At 35.6% G+C, this 21790-nt stretch overlaps 1 protein-coding gene across 2 annotated transcripts in view; it reads left to right on the top strand.

The window, feature by feature from the left end:
- Positions 1-21790, top strand: part of LOC136040829 (afadin-like) — a 124871-nt gene that overhangs the window by 100234 nt on the left and 2847 nt on the right. The window contains exons 19-26 of one of the 2 annotated variants that reach the window (XM_065725176.1): positions 1146-1292; positions 3028-3153; positions 4842-5007; positions 5696-5963; positions 13995-14585; positions 15972-16172; positions 17201-17431; positions 19178-19525. In XM_065725176.1, coding sequence (XP_065581248.1) covers positions 1146-1292; positions 3028-3153; positions 4842-5007; positions 5696-5963; positions 13995-14585; positions 15972-16172; positions 17201-17431; positions 19178-19525 — 2078 coding nt within the window. Of the gene's footprint in view, positions 1-1145; positions 1551-3027; positions 3154-4841; positions 5008-5695; positions 5964-13994; positions 14586-15971; positions 16173-17200; positions 17432-19177; positions 19526-21790 lie in introns of both variants that reach the window. The other variant, XM_065725167.1, reaches the window with a different exon arrangement.

The raw sequence follows: 21790 nt of genomic DNA, 5'->3' as shown, positions 1-21790 counted from the left end.
TAGAAGTCACAATTTAACACTTATTGATCAGAAGCATCATCAGTATTAAATGAAGTTTCAAGGCGGTCAACATTCGATAAAATTTGGTCAATTAAAAATGTTATCATCTCCATGATTCTCGTAAGAATCATAAAAAAGTCCATACTTGGTAAAGTCCACGGGAAAGTACCATAGTTTTTCTATATGAATAGATGCCAGATAGAAACTCTTTGCAATGCGCGAGCAAGTATACAGCCATCAAGCGTCTAAAAAAGAATGGTGAAATCAATGAGAGTCAATAAGAACTTAAAAAAAAATATTTTGCCCGTTTGTCAACTACTTCAAAAACCAGAAAAAGAAAAAAACATAGTAACCCATTGTAGATTGCATGGAGGAAAAAGCACAATGAGTTTGAGAAGAAACGTACTTTCTGTTGTGAAGTATCAACTAATATGTCTATGTGTAATACTAACTAAAGAAATTCCAGTGTTTTCTTCTCTGTTGATCTCAAATATTCATTGATCACAATATTGATGAGGAAGTCACAAGTTATAAAAAACCTTTTTGTCGTATGGACAGAACATTGAAAAATTCTTACGAAATTATTAAAACAATTGAAAAACCAGTCGACCTGTGAAAAAGTTATTTATAGATAACTGGTAATATATTCTTCTAATTCGAAATTTTAAGTCTCGCTCCGCAAGTTTTAAAGGTTAAGAGAGGTATTTGGAGCAATTCTGGTGGGAGGGAGGTAATTCCTATATCCCCTTCAGTGTGGGACTGACTATTGAGTGTGTTCAGCCTAAGCCTTTATGCCTGATCAAAAGAAAACTCCTCAGAAAGGTAAGGGGAACGTCTTTTAATACCGGAAAGGGAGCTCTTAGTTGCAAAATTCCCTAATTATTATATATTTAAACATTTAAGAAGAAAAAAGACGGTACCTTGTGGATTTATTCAATAATACAAATTTTTTACGGAGAATTGTCATAAAAAAAGAAAAGAAAACCTGGAATAACACAAGACTGTGTCCCAGATTTGTTCTTAGTCTTCTTGGAGGTGGAGGGGGGCATCCGCTTCTTTTTACATTCTCTGTAGGTATCCCTGTTCTTATCTTCTCTTATTAATTTGTTTTGTTTTTTTCTTCTAACTTTTTTTTCTTTCCTCAGCTTCACTTAGAAAAAACCGCCCAAGATCCGAAGAAGTTCTAAACGATTCTCTCCGTTACGATGAACGACTTGTCGATTGGGATAAACCTCCAAGGCAACCTGGTAATCTGAACGCCCCTTTAGGACGCCTGAGTCCTGACCAATCAGGTGCGCCAAAACTTTTGCCTCGTTTTAAACCTAGCTTAAAGCCGCCATTGCCGCCTAAAGCTAATAAAAAAGTGATGTTTTTGCAGCCATATTCAAAATTAAGTTCCATCGGTCAAACAGTGCCTAGACATGGTTTAAATCACCACCTCACTAAGAAGCCTTCTTTCTCCCTAAGCGATCTGCGAAATGTTGGCAAGAGCATATGTTCCAAGCCGTTCTACCCCTCGCAAAAGATTGGGAGACTATTCGTCGATAATAGTAAGAGAGTGGCTGGTGTCAGAATCCCCTGCAGTGTTTTTATTTTGATGAGCTGTACCTCTCATTTTGCACACCTCAATTTGCTTAACCTTTAAAAATTTATTCTCATCACCAATAAAGTTAAGCTTGCATGTTTTTATTTTACTTCTTGATGTAGACATGTATGTATATTTTATTGCATTTAAAAGACAGTTAGTGTGCTTCACGTTGATTCCCAATAAACCAACCCAGCATGGCATGTTGAATTATGCAGCTGCAAGTACCAATTGTAAAATCCTCAGTAATGCGTGTCCTGTCCTCTGATAAGAGCCTAATGCTCTTAATCGAAGTCTATCAAAGTTAATGAAAAAAGAATATCAGTCTTGCATCTAAACTCAATCCCTGTAAAATTATGTTCTTATCACTATATAGCCTTCAGCTAACTTTGAAAAATGGTTTCTAATACTTCGTTTGACTTCAGAACATGATAACTTTACTCAATTCATAATTCTTCTTAATGATTGTTAATATAGTTTATGAAGCAAGCAATATATAATATGTTAATGTTTTTTTTCAAGCTTTTTTTTTCAAAAACAAAACAAACAAAAAACAAAGAAGATATTATGGTAATAGTCCATTTTAAATTGCGATTTAAATTACCTCAAATTGAAATTCAGTTTAAAAATTGGTTGAAGATCGCCAAAGAAATAGAAGTGAGTGATCTGTGTTGTATAAATCAGCACGGAACTAAAGCATATTCAGGTTATTTAGATTCGATTTTTATACATATTCAGACTAGAGTTTCTTATTATGAAGTTTTGAAGTCATAAACCATTTAGGAAAATAATCTTATTATCGACTGTTTGCCAAAATTTATGTCATAAGCTTTTCAAAGTCATTTTAGCTTTTCAACATATTTTAAATCAACCTACGGTAGTTGAGTTAGATGGGGACCAATCTGTAATATCTTTCATTAAAGCAAGGACAATGACTGATCTTTCTTCATGTGTTTTCTGGTAGTCTTTTTGGTGTACCCTGCATTCTTGTGTTAGATAAGACTTATTTAAGTGTGTGCTATCAAGATTAGCAGAATCCTTGTACCCAACAGTTGTTTTTGAAAACGAAGAAACTATGAAATCGTTGTCTGATGATCTGGTAATCTCTTCTGGTAATCTGGTAATCGTTGTCTGGTAATCTCTGGTATGTAGTTTGAAACTAAAGACTCCCATTGGAGGGTCATGAGAAACGAATAGTGTTTTTGAGCTTTAATATATAAATGCTTGAAAACTATGAAGCGGAAATAAGGCTTTCATTTGCTGAAATTGCGTTTTTGTGAATTTATTCCTGATCAAAGAAACATTTGTTTTTCTTGCTAAATACATCTTAAATAGCAACAATTGTTGGAGCCGCGATCAACCCTCTTCTCTCTCTGTGTATCTTACGTAACGTATTTCAAGCATATATTAAAATACTAATGTTGTCTTCTGTTCTTCTATAGCCTTTGTACATGGTCCTCGTCGCATGAGTGAGCGAGACTTGTCGTCAAAAGCAAGCAGGACTTATCCCGAACCTCCTCACATTCCACGTGGAATACAAAATTCAAAGTCTGTGCCAGCCTTGAATAGTAAGTAATTGGATTCCAACTATGGCCCTTATTTAAATTGTGTCTGTCAGTCAAAAAGCGCATAAAACGAAAGTTTGTATAACACTTTCGCAAAATATAGAACCTTTAGTACAAGGTTGCACGAATATATGTGTTCGGAGGGGGGGAATTTGGGATAGGAAAACTAAAAAAGGTGGGTATCTGAAAATGATAGAGAATTGTGCAGAACATCGCGAAATTATTGGAATTTCACGGAAGAAGATGGTCGGTACGGAAGTCACGCCCCTCTACGAGAAGGTGCACCTTTCACTATAATGCAGACTGTTTTTGGCTTTTTGATGTTGTTGATTTTTTTCTAAATTTGTTATTTGAAATCTTCTAAGTTGCTTTCATATTTTCATCTATTTTTCTCTAATGAAATATTTTTATAACGTAGAATATATAATGCACTCTTTAAGTCTACATGGGGCCACTGCTCATGAAACCTTAGCGATCGATTTTGAAGCCACCCGGCTCATTAATTTAAGATCTGATTGCCTTAATAGATTAAGGCTATTTGTAATTGAGGTGTGATTTTTTGTTATAGATAATTATACTAAAACTTCCGCTATAAAATTTGGCGCAGAAACTCTATATTTTTTTAACATCAAGTTCTTTAAGTGAAAGAAGCCTATAAAGAAGAAATCGTCTTTTCTTGGTTTATTCAGTCCCTATTTGATATTCTCTGATTTTTAAACAGTTGTCTTCAAGGGAAGATGGATTGTATATTTGGGCCTTCAAAAACTTTCTTCTTAAAACTACTTCAAAACAAAGACGACGTCTAGTTTTTTCCTGTGGGAAGGGGCTGTGAGCAGGACTATTGTATAGTATTTTAACGACGCTTCTAGACTGCTAAGGTCCCTGGGTCGGCCGTATAGTGCATTGCCAGAGCTGTGTTCGAACTCTGATAGGTGAGTGGAGCAGATTGATAAGTTTGGGACCCTAGGGAACCTTAGTACAAACTCTGAAAATATTCCAAGCCAATTAGAATACCCTGGTAAACATATAGCCCCGCTGTTCGAGAGTGTTGAAAATTCATCCAGCAGTGTCCGAAAGGTTTTGTGTGCAAGTGTAGCTAATCCTTTCGCATATCTTCTGTTAGTTGCGAGAGGATGCTAGTAAAGAATACTTGCAATAAAGCTATTGTTCGAGCAAGACTAACCGAGCTGTTGATGCTCAAACTTCTTCTGAGACTAGATAATAGAAATTTTAGGGGTTCTGGGATCAGTATTGAGACTGAATTTGAGTTGCCATCCAAATACTCAGAGTTTATTCTCCCATATTTTTCTCTATAACAGGGTGGCGTGAGTCTGAGGACAGTTTTTAGACTTAAAGTATTCATCATGGAAGAGTTCAAATCTATTTCTTGGGTGTTGTACAAGAAAGCCATAGATGGCTCTGTACTTTTCCTTAAGAATGCACGGTGCTAAATTGGGTTAATCTTGAGGATTTGCTGCATTCATATAGACTTAAATAAACACTGCATGTGAGCAAGTGGACCCCAACACAATTTTGGAACTTAGCTAATCCCCTGCCCTTCCCTCACTCCTCCTGGAGAAGACAAGCTACATACTCATACAATTAAAAGCATAGACTGTATTTTTAAAAGGTATATCTACCCTTTGAAGAGGTGAAAATCAAATTGAATTAAACATTCATGACTTTTGCAGGTGATATACCTCCTGGCCCTCCCCGACAGCCTTTGGCAGAACAAAATAGGAATCAACAGCTTTACGTCAACGATCAAAGAATGGCATCTACTCTGCAGACTGGTCCATCACCAGTGCTACCACATCCTGCTCGCCAATTCCCTCAGCCACCCCAAATGAGGTCAAGGTTAGCATATGTAGATTAGTCTATATTTCTTATATATTTCTTGAATAGCTGGCAATTACTTCTTTTTTATCGGCAATTTTTAAAACTCCTCAAGTTTTGAGAATTACTTCTTTATTTGTACCCAGAAATGATTTTTATTTTAAAGAAAAATAATAGTAAACTAATGAATTTTGTGATGCCTTATTTCCTTACAAACTTACCCAAGATGCTATAAATTTACTCACGATGTCAAATAATACTAACATTTAAATGCTAGGATTGAAATAAATAAGTTGATTTAAATCCCAAAGCTGAACACATTCTTTTTTTGTTCTGTTTAATAAATTACTATAATAAAACTCTCATAAAAGCACTACCTTAAGTAGTATTGACAAGTTTGAAATATTGATGTATGACGAAACCAATTGGCTTGCAAAAATTTTGTGAAGGAAGGACCAAGTTAAATTGATGTCATGATTAAATGTACCAGGTATATCGAAATTTCTGAAAATGATTGTCAGCTTAGTATCACCTATTTGTCTTAAAACCCATAGAGTTAATAATTGGATGTGTGTTTTTTTTAAGCTACAGTTTGTTGCGAATCAAGTCCAACTTCATTCACTATATGTTTTATTATTTCTAATGGTATAAGTTTTTTTAACCTTTACAGTTGAGTGCTTAAAAGGTGATGATTCCTTTTTATATTTAGGTCAGTACAGAATCTAACTGAACCAGGAAGTCACATTCATCAGTCGAAACAGGTCTCTTACCGGGAAAGAATGCCGTCTACTTCTGTTTTAAATACAACACAAGAAGAAGAAGAAAGAGAATATCAAAATGTTAATTTTCAAAATAAATTAAAAACTGTACTGCCACCGCATCAATCTATTCCTCCACCTGAAGTAAGAGGATATGCCCAGGGACATAGGCAGCAGCCAGTTGATCAGTACACTCACCGACTACAACCACCGCAGCAGGTATAAATTTTCTCTTGTCACGGTTTTTTTTCTGCTATAAGATATACCAAGGCTGTCTATTTTGAGACAAAATATGAAAAGCACAAAAAGTCGACTTGATAGAATCTTTGGTAATCACTAAGTTTACTGAACACCCGAAATGACTTGTATCTCATAATTTGCCCTTCTTTGAATATGCGTATTGTAATTATTAACAGAATAATAAAGAAGATCTAAAAGTAAATCTAATCATTTTTTAATCCGTGTTAACAATTGGGTCGTAGAACAAAACACAGCAGATAAATCTCCATATAATACTACCAAAATAGAAATAAACATTACCACTTATATTCAAAATAAGTCCAGGCGCAAATTAGCGTGTTTGGGATGACCCCAAAAATAAACAACAACTATTAATACACTCTCTGACTTTTTTTTTTTTTTTTACTTGAACTTGACTTTATTAAACAAGAAACAATATACATAAATCTTATACAAAGGAGACAGGGAGGCAACTCGTTTCGTTTCCTTTAACAATAGAAAGAGAAATAAGAAGAAGGAATTACACCTCAATATCTCACACGGAGTACATAAAAAAGAGAGAAAGAGTGAGAGAGAGAGAGAGAGAGAGAAGAAGCGAAAAAAAAATCGACTCGTGGACACGGATGGGACTTATAAACTGATTTATGAATAAATCACTTTACATTCAGTCCCCACTACTATCTCTTTCAATTTCTTTTTGTATGTATGGAGTGATGGTGACTCATTTATTAAATCAAGTAGTTTATATTTATTGGCAATCTCAGGAAGTTGATATCTTAAACTTAGTCTTGATCTCTCATCTATATATATAAAAATAAGTTGTCTGTCTGTGTGTCTGTCTGTGGATCAGGTGACGTCATGTTTCTGTGTTGACTGACGTCATGAAATTAGTTGTCGTCATTTTTGCTTTGACGGTGACGTCATTCAAGATATTTAAGACATATGTTCACGTAGAAATCTATTAATGTTTAAGTTTACAATGACTGATGAACTTACCATGGCAAAAGCCAATGAAGATGCTCAAAGAGTCTATGCCAAAAAACTTGCTGCTGATAGAGAAAGTCAGAAAAGAAAGCGTGCCGATGAACTACCAGAGCAACGCGAAAGCAGACTTGCTGCTAAAAGAGAAAGTGAAAAAAGAAGGCGTGCCGAGGAATCAAAAGAACAGCAAGGAAACAGGCTTGAGGCTGATAGAGAAAGAAAGAACAGAAAGCGTGCCGAGGAATCAAAAGAACAGCAAGGAAACAGGCTTGAGGCTGATAGAGAAAGAAAGAACAGAAAGCGTGCCGAGGAACTACCAGAGCAACGCGAAAGCAGACTTGCTGCTAAAAGAGAAAGTGAAAAAAGAAGGCGTGCCGAGGAATTACAAGAACAGCAAGAAATCAGGCTTGCTGCTGATAGAGAAAGTAAGAAAAGAAAGCGTGCCGAGGAATCACAAGAACAGCAAGAAATCAGGCTTGCTGCTGATAGAGAAAGTAAGAAAAGAAAGCGTGCCGAGGAATCAGAGCAACCTGAAAGTTATCGCCTGGCATTCAGGTACAACCCAGTCGATGATTATAGCTTGAGTAGATGTGTTCAAATCGGGACAATGTCTAAAATTTGTCCCTATTGCAAGGCCTTGAAATTCAATGGTGAAACAATGGGAATGTGTTGCGCCTCAGGAAAAGTTAAACTTCCTCTATTGGCTGCACCACCAGAGCCATTGAAGACTTTCCTTACTGGAACTACGTCAGAATCTAAGCGTTTTTTGTCAAAAATCAGAAAATACAACTCATGTTTCCAAATGACGTCGTTTGGAGCCCAAATCGAAAATCCAGATCAATTTATGTCTACTTTCAAAGTAAAAGGGCAAATTTATCATAGAGCAGGGTCCCTTCTACCATTCTCAGGCGAGAATCATAAATTTTTACAATTGTACTTCATCAGTGATAGAAATTCTGAATTGAATGCACGTTGCGAAATTTCTCCCAACGTTGAAAGGACAATCGTTTCCCAAATGCAACATCTTTTCCACGAAAATAATAATTTAGTGCGTCTGTTCAAAACAGCCATCGATTTGATGCCTACTGATACGCATAAAATTGTTATTTCCGCTGACAAAACGCCTCCTGGCCAACATGTGCGTAGATACAATGCTCCAACTATCGACGAAGTGGCAATCGTTATGGTCGGTGATCAGTTTTTACCTCGAGATATTATTCTTCATAAGCGAGACGCTCAGTTGTTAAGAATTGCTGAAACTCATCGATGCTACGATGCCCTACAATATCCTATCATTTTTTGGGATGGAGCCGACGGCTATCACTTTAATATTAAATTGATGAATCCAGCCACTAACAAAGAAATGAATGAGAAATGCAGTGCAATGCATTATTATTCCTATAGACTAATGATTCGGCAGGATGAAGAAAATTATATTTTAAAATGCCGTGAATTGTTTCACCAATTCGTCGTTGATATGTATGCTAAAATTGAATCAGAACGTTTGCTATATATCAGCCTGAATCAGACCAAGCTCCGCTCTGAACAATACATTCATTTGCGAGATGCAGTTATAAATGACGGTAATACCACAAACGTTGGAAGATTAACAATTTTACCTTCGTCATATGCTGGCAGTCCCCGTCATATGCATGAATATGCTCAAGATGCTATTGCGTATGTTCGTCTCTATGGTCGTCCAGATTTATTTATTACATTTACATGTAATCAATCTTGGGACGAGATACTGCAGCTTTTACTTCAAGGACAATCGGTGGTTCATAGGCATGACATTACGGCTCGTGTCTTCCGGCAAAAGTTGAAATCACTGATAAACTACATTGTAAAACTTGAAGTGTTTGGGTCAGTGCGATGCTGGATGTACTCAGTGGAATGGCAAAAACGAGGTTTGCCACACGCACATATACTAATCTGGCTACATAAAAAAAATTACTTCGAACGAAATTGATGATGTGATTTCCGCTGAAATACCTGATAAAAATGTCGATAAGGGGTTACATGATATTATTGTAAAAAATATGATACATGGACCTTGCGGTGCACTGAACGAAAATTCACCCTCGAGGCTCTGGATCAATGCTTGAAAGATTTGCGAGGGAAGTCGAAACCCTTTGGCAGCACATTAATATTGCTTGCGGGAGATTTCAGGCAAACATTACCTATAATACCTAGATCAACTCCTGCAGACGAAATGAATGCTTGCCTGAAAAATTCTAATTTATGGGCACACGTAAAAACATTAAAATTAACTACAAATATGCGTGTCCGATTGCAAAACGATGACTCTGGTCAAACATTTTCAGATCAATTGCTGGCAATGGGAAACGGAAAGCTCCCAGTAGACTCAATTTCAGGACGTATACAACTACCTGCTGATTTCTGTAATTTAGTGACGTCCAAAAATGAATTGATTGAAAAAGTATTTCCGAATATTCTAAAAAATTATAAAAATAATAAATGGCTAAGTGAAAGAGCGATTCTCGCACCCAAAAATATAGACGTCCACGAAATCAACAATATTGTTTTGACCAAGATTCGAGACCAGGCAGTCCTTTACAAGTCAGTCGACACAGTTTTGGAACCAAATGAAGCGGTTAATTATCCATCTGAATTTTTAAATTCCATAGATCTTTCAGGGTTTCCACCACACGTGCTACAACTAAAAATAGGCGTACCAATAATACTTTTAAGAAATATAGACCCACCAAAGCTTTGCAATGGCACTCGACTTGCCGTAAAAAAAAACAATGGAAAACCTAATAGAGGCCACAATCTTGACAGGGCCTTTTGAGGGTGAGGCTGTTCTTATTCCTCGCATTCCCATGATTCCAACGGATCTGCCTTTTCAATTTAAAAGATTGCAATTCCCAATTCGATTAGCATTTGCAATCACCATTAACAAAGCTCAAGGTCAATCATTAGAAAAATGTGGTTTAGATCTTAATACTGATTGTTTTTCCCATGGACAATTGTACGTTGCATGTTCGAGGGTCGGTAAACCTGACAATCTATTTATATGCAGCGACAATTGGACAGCGAAGAATGTTGTATATTCGCAAGTTTTACGCAGTTAATTTGTATTTTGGAACCAAATGAAGCGGTTAATTATCCATCTGAATTTTTAAATTCCATAGATCCTTCAGGGTTTCCACCACACGTGCTACAACTAAAAATAGGCGTACCAATAATACTTTTAAGAAATATCAACCCACCAAAGCTTTGCAATGGCACGCGACTTGCCGTAAAAAAAAACAATGGAAAACCTAATAGAGGCCACAATATTGACAGGGCCTTATGAGGGTGAGGCTGTTCTTATTCCTCGCATTCCCATGATTCCAACGGATCTGCTTTTTCAATGTAAAAGATTGCAATTCCCAATTCGATTAGCATTTGCAACCACCATCAACAAAGCTCAATGGCAATCACTAGAAAAATGCGGTATGGATCTTAATACAGATTGCTTTACCAATGTACAATTGTATGTTGCATCTTTGAGGGTCGGTAAACCTGACAATCTATTTATACGCACAGACAATGGGACAGCGAAGACTGTTGTATATTCACAAGTTTTACGTAGTTAATTTGTATTGTATCTATCTATCTATCTATCTATATAAAAACGAGTTGTGTGTATGCATGTTTGTTTGTTTGTAAAAAGAGCGTTTGCATATGACGTCATTATTAGTACATACGGCTTTGTATATGGACCGACAATGGGAAAGCCAAGAATGTTGTATATTCGCAATTTTTACGTAGTTTGAAACACATATATAAATCTATCTATATTTACAGGTGGGACACAGGGACACAACTACAATGGCGCGTAACTAATATGGCGCGTAACGACTTACGCGCGCGGGGGGTCTTGGGGGGCGCGAAGCGCCCCACCAACTAGGTGTTGGGGTGGCGCGAAGCGCCACCCCAACAGCTAGTTTTTAATAAAAGGAAAAAGAAACTTATTCCTTGCTCTTCATAAATGGCTATGTTTATTTTCAACCAAGAGTTTCATTTTATTGAAAAAATTATCCCTACGTTGGATTTCTAAAAACCATATGCCTAAATTAAGGTGAAAAATTTGTTGTAAATGAAGGATATCAAGAAATAAAAATGATGTTTTAGTTTCAGATAATTCTTTTGTCTTCCTAGGGTGTGTTAAAAAAAAGGTCCAGGATTCTTATTGCCTTGTTTTGGAAGATTTAGAGTCTTCGTAAATGTGAATGGAATGCCAGCATCCAAACGGTCGGGCAATATTGAAAATAACATTCCACTAATAAAAAATATAATTTTCTCATTATTTGGTAAGGAAACAAGAGCTTTACTCTATGCAAACAGCCGAGATTCTTGGACACTGTTGCCTCGAGTTTATTAATATGGACCTTGAAAGACAGAGTTGAGTCAATGTGGATACCTAAATATCCAAATACATCCACTCTTTTTATGGAGGAAGTTCCAATACTAATAGTTTTAAATGACACACACTTCACTGCTCTCAAACTTCTTTTGGTTCTTTCAAACCAAGAATTTACATTAAAAGCAACAGTTTCGAGGGCCATTCGTTGGTCCTCCTCGTTGCTAGCCTTCAAACTAATTGTTGTGTCGTCTGCAAACAATATTGGTAATTCATCGTCCGAAGGCAAGCATTTTGGAAGGTCATTTATGTATGTCAAAAAAAGTAACGGCCCCAATACAGACCCTTATGGAACCCCTATATTTTCTAAAGGAAAAATATGAGATGATTCCTCACCAACTTGGACTGTAAAACTTCTTTCTAATAAATAAGATCTCACTAACTCAAGAGCTATTCCACGAATTCCTACATTTTCCAATTTATCAAAAAGAATTGTATGTTCTATTGTATCAAAAACTTTTTAATGTAAAAAAATATAGTTACCGCCAAGTAACTATCATCCATAGCATCTGAAAGGAAAAACTCTTACTCCCCCCTCCACCCGAACTAAAAAATCGCTCAACAATCCTAAAATTAACATCTTTACACACAACTTGAATGAGATCCACACTTGTACTCTATAACTTTTCCCAATCCCAGAAATGGGGCTAAAATCCATTCTAAAGAAGCCGATTTTGAGGTACTCCCTGTTCGATTGATGTCCAAGATATTTTTCAAGTTCTAAAAGGGTATAGTTATTAAGTAAGTTCTAAGACTACTATGGGTAATCTTTTAGATGACAATCTGGGACTACATTCTGTTCTACATTGTTACAGTCAATAAGTAGGTTTTGAAATTACTGCCATAGTGTACGAGCAATTTTCATTCAGTTAATTAAAAACGGACAAAGAGTAGATATTTGGGCAACAATTTCTGGTAAGCCTTCATCAACGAGAATGACTTGAAAAAAGAAGGAAGACCAACTCTTTGATTTTTATGTAAGAAACTTTTCAAATATATTCTTTTTTTTGGTCTTAAACTTTTGTATTCTTCTCTTTGCTGAAATATCTGCTTTCTGTCCCGTTTTTTTTCTGGCTGAAAATTTTTCATATTTTTATTTTTCACCGCTTCTTGATTTTAGCCGTGATTATAATTCCATTTTTCTTTTTTAGAAGTTTGAGCTATTTTAGTTTCATATACGAAACAGTTGGAAAACAATATTTTTGAAGTTTATCCTTGCAATACTTTTTCCTAAAACTTTGGGATATCACAAATTTTTTTAACGAGAAATAAAAGTGTAATTTCAAGACAAGGACTTTGTAAGTAATTGCTGCAACTATTGTTTGTAGTAATCTTTTTTTATGACAAACGTCATCAGCAGGGTGCACCCTCCTTGTTTTGGCCAAACAGCTTCTGTCGTGAAAGGCCGGCATTATGGATACGACGCCGCCAGGACTTTTTGTGAAGCGCAGGCACTAAGAAAAGTATATCCGTGACCCTTCAAAATACGAAATACCTCTAATGGCGTTGAAATTAGTAAAACAAATGGAAACCAACAAATTGACAGAACTGGTTTATAATTCAACTAAACCAAGAGATATTTCAACGTTTTCAGGGCTGTTTTGCAAAGGGATTAATTTTTTTATTGATTCTATATTCTCGTATTTTAGCAAAGAAAGGTAATACAACTTGACCTGAGGCAACATCCTCTTTTCAAATGTGAATTTACAAGATATTGTGAATTTTTGTGGGGCCCCAACTCATTAGTGATCTTTGCGCCTGTGAAAAAGGCAAGCTTTTTTCATTTTTGCAATTATCAAACTCTGAATCGCACTTTATAATAATACAAGCCTTATTCTGCAAGGAAAGTATTACCAAGTTTATTTGCTGCAAAGGTTGTAAAGTCCATTCTAAAAAAGGAAAATTTTTCAATGGATAGTAATTTTGAGGAAAATGCTACAGCATTCAGTAATGTACGAAACGCGTATAAATTTTTATGGATGTAATACTTTTTTTATGGATAAAATAGTACATTTTATTCTTGTAGAGTGGCAATACTTTCCGCGGATATTGATATTTTTATGTTTGGCTAAACCTTAGGTGTTAAGTAAGGCAGAATAAAATAAAGAATAATACTTGGGCTTAAGACGAAGCTTATCTTCCAAACCAGTTTTAATATCGCTATTTTAAAAATGAACAAAAACCTGCCATTGACAAAAATTGGCCTCCAGTTACATAGAATTTAGCTATTCTACAAACGCATTAGCAATTCACTAGTATTTCAAGATGTTGAGAGTAAGTATTACGCTTCTTTGTGGACTACTTTTATGTATTTCTTGTGGTGATGATACCATTGTGTCTTAGGCTTTAGAAAAATAATCTTGAGGGTTGTTCTCGGTTGGATATCTCAAGTGCGTCATCTCCTGTTTCTTTTATTTTGGCGCCATAACAAAAAATGTTTATTCTTTAAAGGTGGTTCTTATTTTGAGTCGTTTCCAAATAAAGAACAAAAAACTGCCTCCAAAATAACAGACCTCGACATATCTTATTAATCGAGCTACTATATTTCCCATGACCTTTATCCCACTATGCAGGAAGTTTATGAACATTATTTTTTTTAGATTCAACAACGGCCACATGCTGCTTTACCTGCGAACTATCCGTACTCTGCTCAGGCAGGAGTTCTCCCTGCTAGGGGCCCACCTGCCCAACACGCGTCTTATCCACAAGAGCTATTAAGGACATCACATGTCGGTCCTTCAAAAGCAATTCCAAATCAACCATTCCATGGAAATGGCGTTTCGTCCCAGGGCACTAGCGTTCCCAATCAAGGGCACATTGATCACGCGCAGAACCAGCCCAGCTACCAACACCATATGCATGTGCCACATAATCAGCCATATCAACAATCGATGCTGCAAAGCCCACAACAGCCTCCACATGCCCAACCACCGCCTCTTGTACCAAAACATGCAGTCGCTCAGCAGCCCCAGTATTCAAATTTCCCGGGCAATTATTCCGTCCATAGAAACGAGTATCCTCAGCAGCAAGAACTTCTGCAAATGAACCAAGCACAGAAGCGTTATCAACAGAGAGAAGAAATAACGAGGCAATTTGATGAGACAGTTGTAAAAGAAATCAGGCAAGCCACTCAGAGGACTACTTCAGGATCCAATCCTTGGAGGGATACTAAAGAAGACATGGAGGAAAGAGTAAGTGTTTTAGTATAATTAGCAGCAATGTTAACTAGTACCAAATTAGCCGGGACAAAATGGCATTCTTTATATTTTGAATCGTTGACTTGCAACCTAATTACTTAATGGTCGCCCCCGCATATGACGTTGCATCAGGCGTCTTGGTTGCGTGCCCGCTCATGTCCCCTTTAGGCTCAGTCCTGCTACTAGTGGTGTGTTTTTAAGGTTGTTTCTACTCAATACGTTTAAAACATTAAAGATTGTTTTGTTGTATCATATCTAAATCTTTCTTTAATATAATCTGATTTGGAAGGGTCTCAGCAGAGCTACTCAGATAAAAAACAAAAAAGGAAAAACTAAAAGATTTGGCGTAGGTGACTTCTTTTTCTTCTCTCTTAGGTCTCGACACAGGTTTTTTTTTTTTTTTTTTTTTTTTTTTTTTTTTTTTTTTTTTTTTTTTTTTTTTTTTTTTTTTTTTTTTTTTAAATCCTATAACTGGTTGTAATTTAATATTGAGATTTATGTTTCCTTTTCAAGATTTTCGTATGCTATTTTTTCACAGTCGTACGGCTTTAATGTTCTAACTCAGAAAACTATTTTTGCTATCAGTTCATATCTGAGATTCAGCTTTATCCATTTACCGAATAGTATTGTTGAGAATTTATTTTGCTTTTTTTTGTACTGAAAAATATGTTGAAAAGGTGGCGAATCACGCGAAAACAGTAACAATTTTCCTGTTTTATAATCAGGTTTAGACCATTCTCTTAGGAAAAGTCGAAGTAATCTCTTATTTCTGGCTCGGTGAATGAATTGAAGTATAATTAATGAATTCAGTGACTTAAGTATCTTGTCCATTCACTACTAGGTATAACAGTAAGCTTGTCGCAAATCACATGCTTCACAGGGAACATAAGTGTTAAATTTACTATACAGGGAGTATAGTATGAAATATTCAGATATTTCGTTTAGAAACTTGTCTCAGTTAATTGTCCATCCAATGGGGCGAATTCATTAAGATTCTCCCCCCGTCCCTCAAGGTGAACAAAGTCACTATTATAAAAGTTGGGACGAAGTGCAAAAAAAAAAAAAAAAAGTCGAGATTGAAAAAAAAAATGAAACAACAAAGATAAGGTTTGTAAAAAACGCAAACGGGATTAAAAATTAAATATATGTTCAATTCTACAATTTTCTCTATTGGAAAAATAGCTCTTTTTCACAAAAGGTATTTCTGGGTGGTAGGAAACCACATTGTTTTTTCGAAAGTAAGTCAAACTTTTCTAAGGAATTAGATCTTACTTACAATCGTATTACCATAGCCTCTATCTTCCATTTCTAAGTGAATTATAAGTGTAATATCCAGCATTTTCATTTTTAAGCATATTTAATTTTGTCTTTTTCACGCAGGATCGCTTGAGGCAAAAGTTGACTGTTCGTCATTGGCGGGACCAAAAAGTCAGTGAATTAGAATTATTGGGACCCGAAGGGCGAAATTCAAAACAAGAAGAACAATTAAAGGCATTGATTTTGGAACGAGAATTTCAAAAGCGCGTCGAAGAAATGGCGATGGCAGAGCAAAGAGAAGATGAATCTGAAGAAGAAGAAGAAGTAAGTCGAAAAGATCCCCCCACCCCTTTTTTTGGAATTTGCATGGATAAATTATAGTCTTTGTTTCGTACAAATTGACTCTCTAAAGACTTTGCTGTGACCAGCACATAATGTGATACCCGTTGGGGAAAAACAATTGAAAAACAATTTCTATAGAAAATAAGAACAACAAAAATAACAAAAGACAGTAAAACATTTTAGAAGAATTTGAAGCGCGCCAAAGCCCAACTTGGGTGAAAATAGCAATGATGTCCAGCTTTATAAATCCTCCAAATTACAAATCAGCCCTGTTACAAATCATCCAAATTAAAGGAAACAACGTAAATATGACTATATTCTTTGCTACTCGCGGATTTGCCTCAGTAAACAGTAATACTTATTCATCACATCTTCATCCAAAAATACTTATCTCTTTATTTTAAACGGCGTTTCACATTTACAAATAGACACTGCATTGATATATTGGACTAGAGTAAGGAGTGGCCTCTTGTCTGAAGATGCATACGTACTCCTCTTCTCAAATATGTGAAAGCTACAGCTAGTAAGGGGGTGGACTAATAGATAGGGTATTAATGTTTTTTAAAAGAAAGCCCTTTTCAAAGTAGGGCGTTATATCACTTTATAGACAGGTAAATTTGTGTGCTAATATTATTCTATTTGTCCCAACATAAAATGAGCTGTGAAAAACGGATTTTCATCAGGTACAATTATTCAAATACATAAAATGTTTGAATTTATATTACACCCTGTCTTTCAAGAGGTAGGTTAGGAAACTGGTTTCTTCTTTAAACAAAGTATTTAGAATAGTGTTTTATAACCCTTACTCTTATGTAACCCTTAAATTAAAATCTTGTTTCGCTGAACTTCTGAAAAATACATATTGTATTCAATCTTATTTTTGGTTTTTACCCCATTCTAAGTGGTTTTGAAGCGTAGGTAGCTTCTGGAGAATCCCAAAGCTCCAGAAAAGACTATAGATTTCGCCAATTTATCAAAATGTATGGGCATTATTTTTCATTTTTTCTAAGGTACCGCCTTTACCGCCGGTTGAACCACCACAAGAAGACAATAGTGGTGGTTTATTGCGACTTGTCCAGGAAGATTTAGAGAGAGCAAAGCAATGGCGCCAAGAAAGGCAACAAAATAATGCAAGTGAAGGTAAACAAAAAAAGCTTGATGAGTATCAAAGGCGACAAAAGGAATTAGAAGCTGCTCAATTAGCAGAAGAGAGAATTCTCAAGGAGGCTCAAAGAAGAAGAGTAAGTGTTTGAATAGGGTTTAAAAATGATGAAAAGAAGAGAAAAAAAGTACCGCACTAATTCCAAGAATGTTAGCCGCCATAGGAAAAAAATTGGGTTTCGCTAATTTTTCTGTCGAATTGCAATATATATCCTATCTCCTTAACACCTTAACAGCCCTTTTCTAGTCCTTTTGACCAATCAGTTTTGCGACACCGTGTTTGTTTCTTAAGATACTTTGCCTGCCTTGGTTTTACTGGTGGGACAATTACTTAAAATCAATATTTTAATTTAACAAAGCCCTAATTGTCAATTGTTGAAAGCCTAAGGAAGTGTTTGTAAAAAAAAAGGAGACACTAGAGCAGCTAAGAAGTAATTTTTCCCTTTTTTGGCTATTTTAGAATGTTTGGATCAACCTAAGACGCTGCTTGAATTACCACTACTGAAATGTTTGTTGCATCTTTCTATATAAGATTTAAAAAATAAACGGTCGTAAAATTAGTTTTGTTACATAGAAACGCCCTGTGATAGTTTTAATATGTCTTTCTTTTATTTGAAAGCTAAAAATAACCTATGCAATTAAAATGTCAATATGTACCAAATTCCCAAAAAAATGTTTTGTTGCCAGATAAGCAACAAATTTTTTTACAAATACTTAACATTTGGTACTTTTTCTTTTTAAAGAAAAGGGCAAGTTGTGACCATGGTCCCATGTTAACATCAGCAGACGAGGTATTAACGAAAGACCGAAGATTGGGGGTAATGTGCAGCATTTAGACACATTAAAATTCATCGGGTATGTGATTCATCACAAAGAAAAACAACATAAACGTTTTTAGATACGGGCTGTGACAACCTGAGTAATTCTAGTTGATATTACAATTCCTGGAACCCGACCGCTTCATAATAAAGAATCCTTAAATAAATGATTGCATGCCCATATGGGGGTTATTGCAATGTTAATATATTACATTGCATGCACAAAGGAGGGCTTCTTAGAAGTTGCATAGCAACTATGGAATACTATACCCCACCCAAATAAATTAATCTTAGTGAAATAAAGATATTAGATTGTGGTCTGCTGGAACTGTCCATTTTTGTATTAGGGCCTCTTTGTTTGTTTATGGACGAAGTGTTCCCGCGTGTGGCAGTATGTTCTAGAAAACTGGATGTTTTTTTATTTAAGACTTCATAATTCTTAACTCGTATACCATTTTAAAATTGTGGCTTATTAATGTTTCTGGTCCTATTTATGCCCAAAATTTGGTTTTGCAGCAAAAGTAACTGAAATTGTCACTTTTTCATGGCGTGATCTTTTTTATTTCCTAAAAAGGGCATTATGGCTCTACTTTTTGGTTCAATTGGTTCGTTCCTCTTCCTCTTCCTGTTTTTTTTTTTTTTTTTTTTTTTTTTTTTTTTTTTTTTTTTTTTTTTTTTTTTTTTTTTTTTATACAACCATTTGCTGGAGGTGATCCCCATCAAAACGAAAAAAAAAAAAAATAAAATGCATCCCAACCGACATTAACAGGAAAAAACAAAAGCATCTAATATGTAGCTCTAAACCTAATAAATGTTACATGTGTGGATTCAGCATTAAAATGAAGTAATTTATATATTATTTGCAAACTTCAATCGTTGTTTTAAAAGTTTCAGCTATTGTACGTAATAGTCGCTCTTTATACTTACTGTCCATTTACTGGAGCAGACTGGTAAATAAGTTGCTTTCCTACGTATCTTAGGAAAACAATACAATTCTCTTCTTTTAAGGAAGAAGAGATTCGAATGCAGCAGCAATTGCAACAACAAGCTCTTCAGCATTCGCAAATTTATGGCTCTCAGAGAGGTCAGCATCTAGTACCTCATTCGGCTGTAAACGGAATTGATCACCATCGTCCCCCACCACCACCCTCTTCTTTACCGCCCTCCTCTCCTACAGTGCCAAGAAGTGACAATCAAATGACTGCAGATGAGAAACTGATGAACGCCAATTATCCCACCAGAAGTGCCTTAGCAGGCTCGAGGAATGAAACGTCGAAGAAAAATGTTAGCTTCAACGAAAATAGCATTCTCTATGACACTAATGCTAATCAGGCAAAAATTAACGAAGAAGAAATTGTGAGTATATATATATATATATATATCAATATATTTGGGCTAAAAGGTTGCAAGTGTTATTTTTCAAACTTCCTAGGAGATAATCAAGAACATAATATAAGATATTATGTGCTTTGTAAATCATTGTCGATTTGTTTTAATTATGGGGAGGTTCAGTCGCTGCATCGCAAAGCTGCATTAGGTCAGCACAGGTGCGCACACTTCTTATTCTGAGTGCGCACATTCTACCCACTCAGTTCGTTTGGATTTATTTTAAAAAGAAAACAAAATAAAATAACATAAAGACGCTGCTCTGTCACACTTTCGACGGTGAGATCTCTACTTGGAGATTCATTCTTTACTGTATCCCTTGAAGTTGCCGCTTCCTTTGGATCTTTTATTATGACCTAATTCTATCAAATTTAAGGACTCAGATTTCATGTTTTACCTAAGGTGGACTGCCGCAAATGGGTATATATGGTGTATAAGCCACCCAGTATTTTGCCTGAACAAACTTTCCTTTGATTGAGGAATGCAAAGTTTCTCATAGAATTAAAATGTAATGAAATTGCAACATTTCAAAGGTCTAAAAAAAGAAAAAACACAAAAAAAACACGCGTATAATCTGTATCTTGGTGACGTGGTTTTGTTTTCTTTTTGTCCTGTTGCTCTCTTTCTCAGTTTGTATATGGTACTATCAGTCATCAGACAAAGGTTTTAAGGCGTTTTTTATAAATTTTTTTTATTGCAAATGAAAGAATATCTGGATCTAAATAGGGAGGAATTGCCTTTTTTAAAGTATCCATGAGAGGGTTTAGTGGGAACAGCGTCCAAACAGTTAAGTTGCTTTACTTGCAGCGAATGTATTAAGTCTTCTTTTTTTCAACTATCCCTAGCAAAGATTAGTCTGTGTCTCACTGAAAATTATTATAAAGGCGCTTTTCTCCTTTATGGCTTTTGTCTTTTCAAGAGTTTTTATTGAGGTTTACGTAGCTTGGATTTTTTCATTTTTTTTAAAATCTAGATGCTGAGGAACAAAAAGGAAAAAGTGAAGATGACAGTTTATGTTGATGTTATTTTTTCTTTGTGCATAAAAACACATACATAGTGTATATTTATAGCGGTTCATGAGCCAAATTAATTATCTTCCCTTCCTTTACTTACCATTTTTAGAGTCAGAGTGCTCCATGGACTTACCTGATTTCCATGATAAAATTTTTGGTTAAAGATCTACACCACAGAAAATATTTACGAAATTGAAACATAAAATCTGTCGAGAAAAAACTGTCTCACTTAGAATAGTAAATACAATTTTTCATTTTTATTTTGAGTTTTTCAAATGTATGTTTCATTAGGCTAAAAGGTTCGGCATATTAGGACTCAAATGCTCTGTAAAGACTAGAATTTTATTTTATGTTTTACTTGGTTGCAAACATTTCTATTCTTACTCGCTTCTTACCTCGTTCCAGTGCAAATGCTGTGTCATTTACTCGAGGGGCATCACTTTTCAAGGATACCCTGCGGAACCGTTCGCAGTCACGGTTCTGTCTAGGCAAACTCGTGGAAGGTAGCTCTTGAGGGTGTAGGGAACCTTTGAATAGATCTGAATGGAGAAGGAGCGTTCGTAGGTCATTTTGCGTAGTTCTGTTGACCTCAGACACATTAGTGCTGCAGATAGTTGTTAGTTGTAGTAGTAGCGTCGCATTCACTCTCTCCACTCACTTAAGTTAGTATAAACGATCCTCCGCCCACGAACTCTGCAAAGATCAGAGTCTAAAAATGGGTTTTTATGGTTTTTTTAATTTCTGCTGTCAAGATTTGAGCCATGCGCACCTATGGTCACAGAGATAAAAAGACAGCATCTTCTTTTTTTTTTGTCCTGATATAGGGAGTGTTTATACATTTATACATTTCTTTATTTTTGGCTTTGGGTACATGCAATGCCTTCTTTGGACATAGGGTTATCTTCTTCTGTTGTAAAGTAAGCGGCCATACTTAAAACAAGTCTAATTTTCGAATTAATAGTCATGGTCCTGAAGAATAGGTCAAAATAAATTAGAATGGCACTGCATCAATGCTCCCTAAATCCGAAACGCAAGTCAAATGTACATAATTAATTTTATAAAGATGTAAAAATTCCGCCTGTGTTGGAGAATGAAAATTGAAGTCGAAAGTCCTGTTAAAAAGATTGGGTTTTAAGTTCATTTGATATTTCAACCGTCACCTTACCTTTCAAGTATATATTTTGTCCAAGGATTGGACTCCGTCCTAATTTTGTTGAGTCAC

The sequence above is a fragment of the Artemia franciscana genome, chromosome 2 (assembly GCF_032884065.1).
Source record: "Artemia franciscana chromosome 2, ASM3288406v1, whole genome shotgun sequence".
Classification (NCBI taxonomy): Eukaryota; Metazoa; Arthropoda; class Branchiopoda; order Anostraca; family Artemiidae; genus Artemia; species Artemia franciscana.
This window is presented reverse-complemented; position numbering and strand designations above follow the sequence as displayed.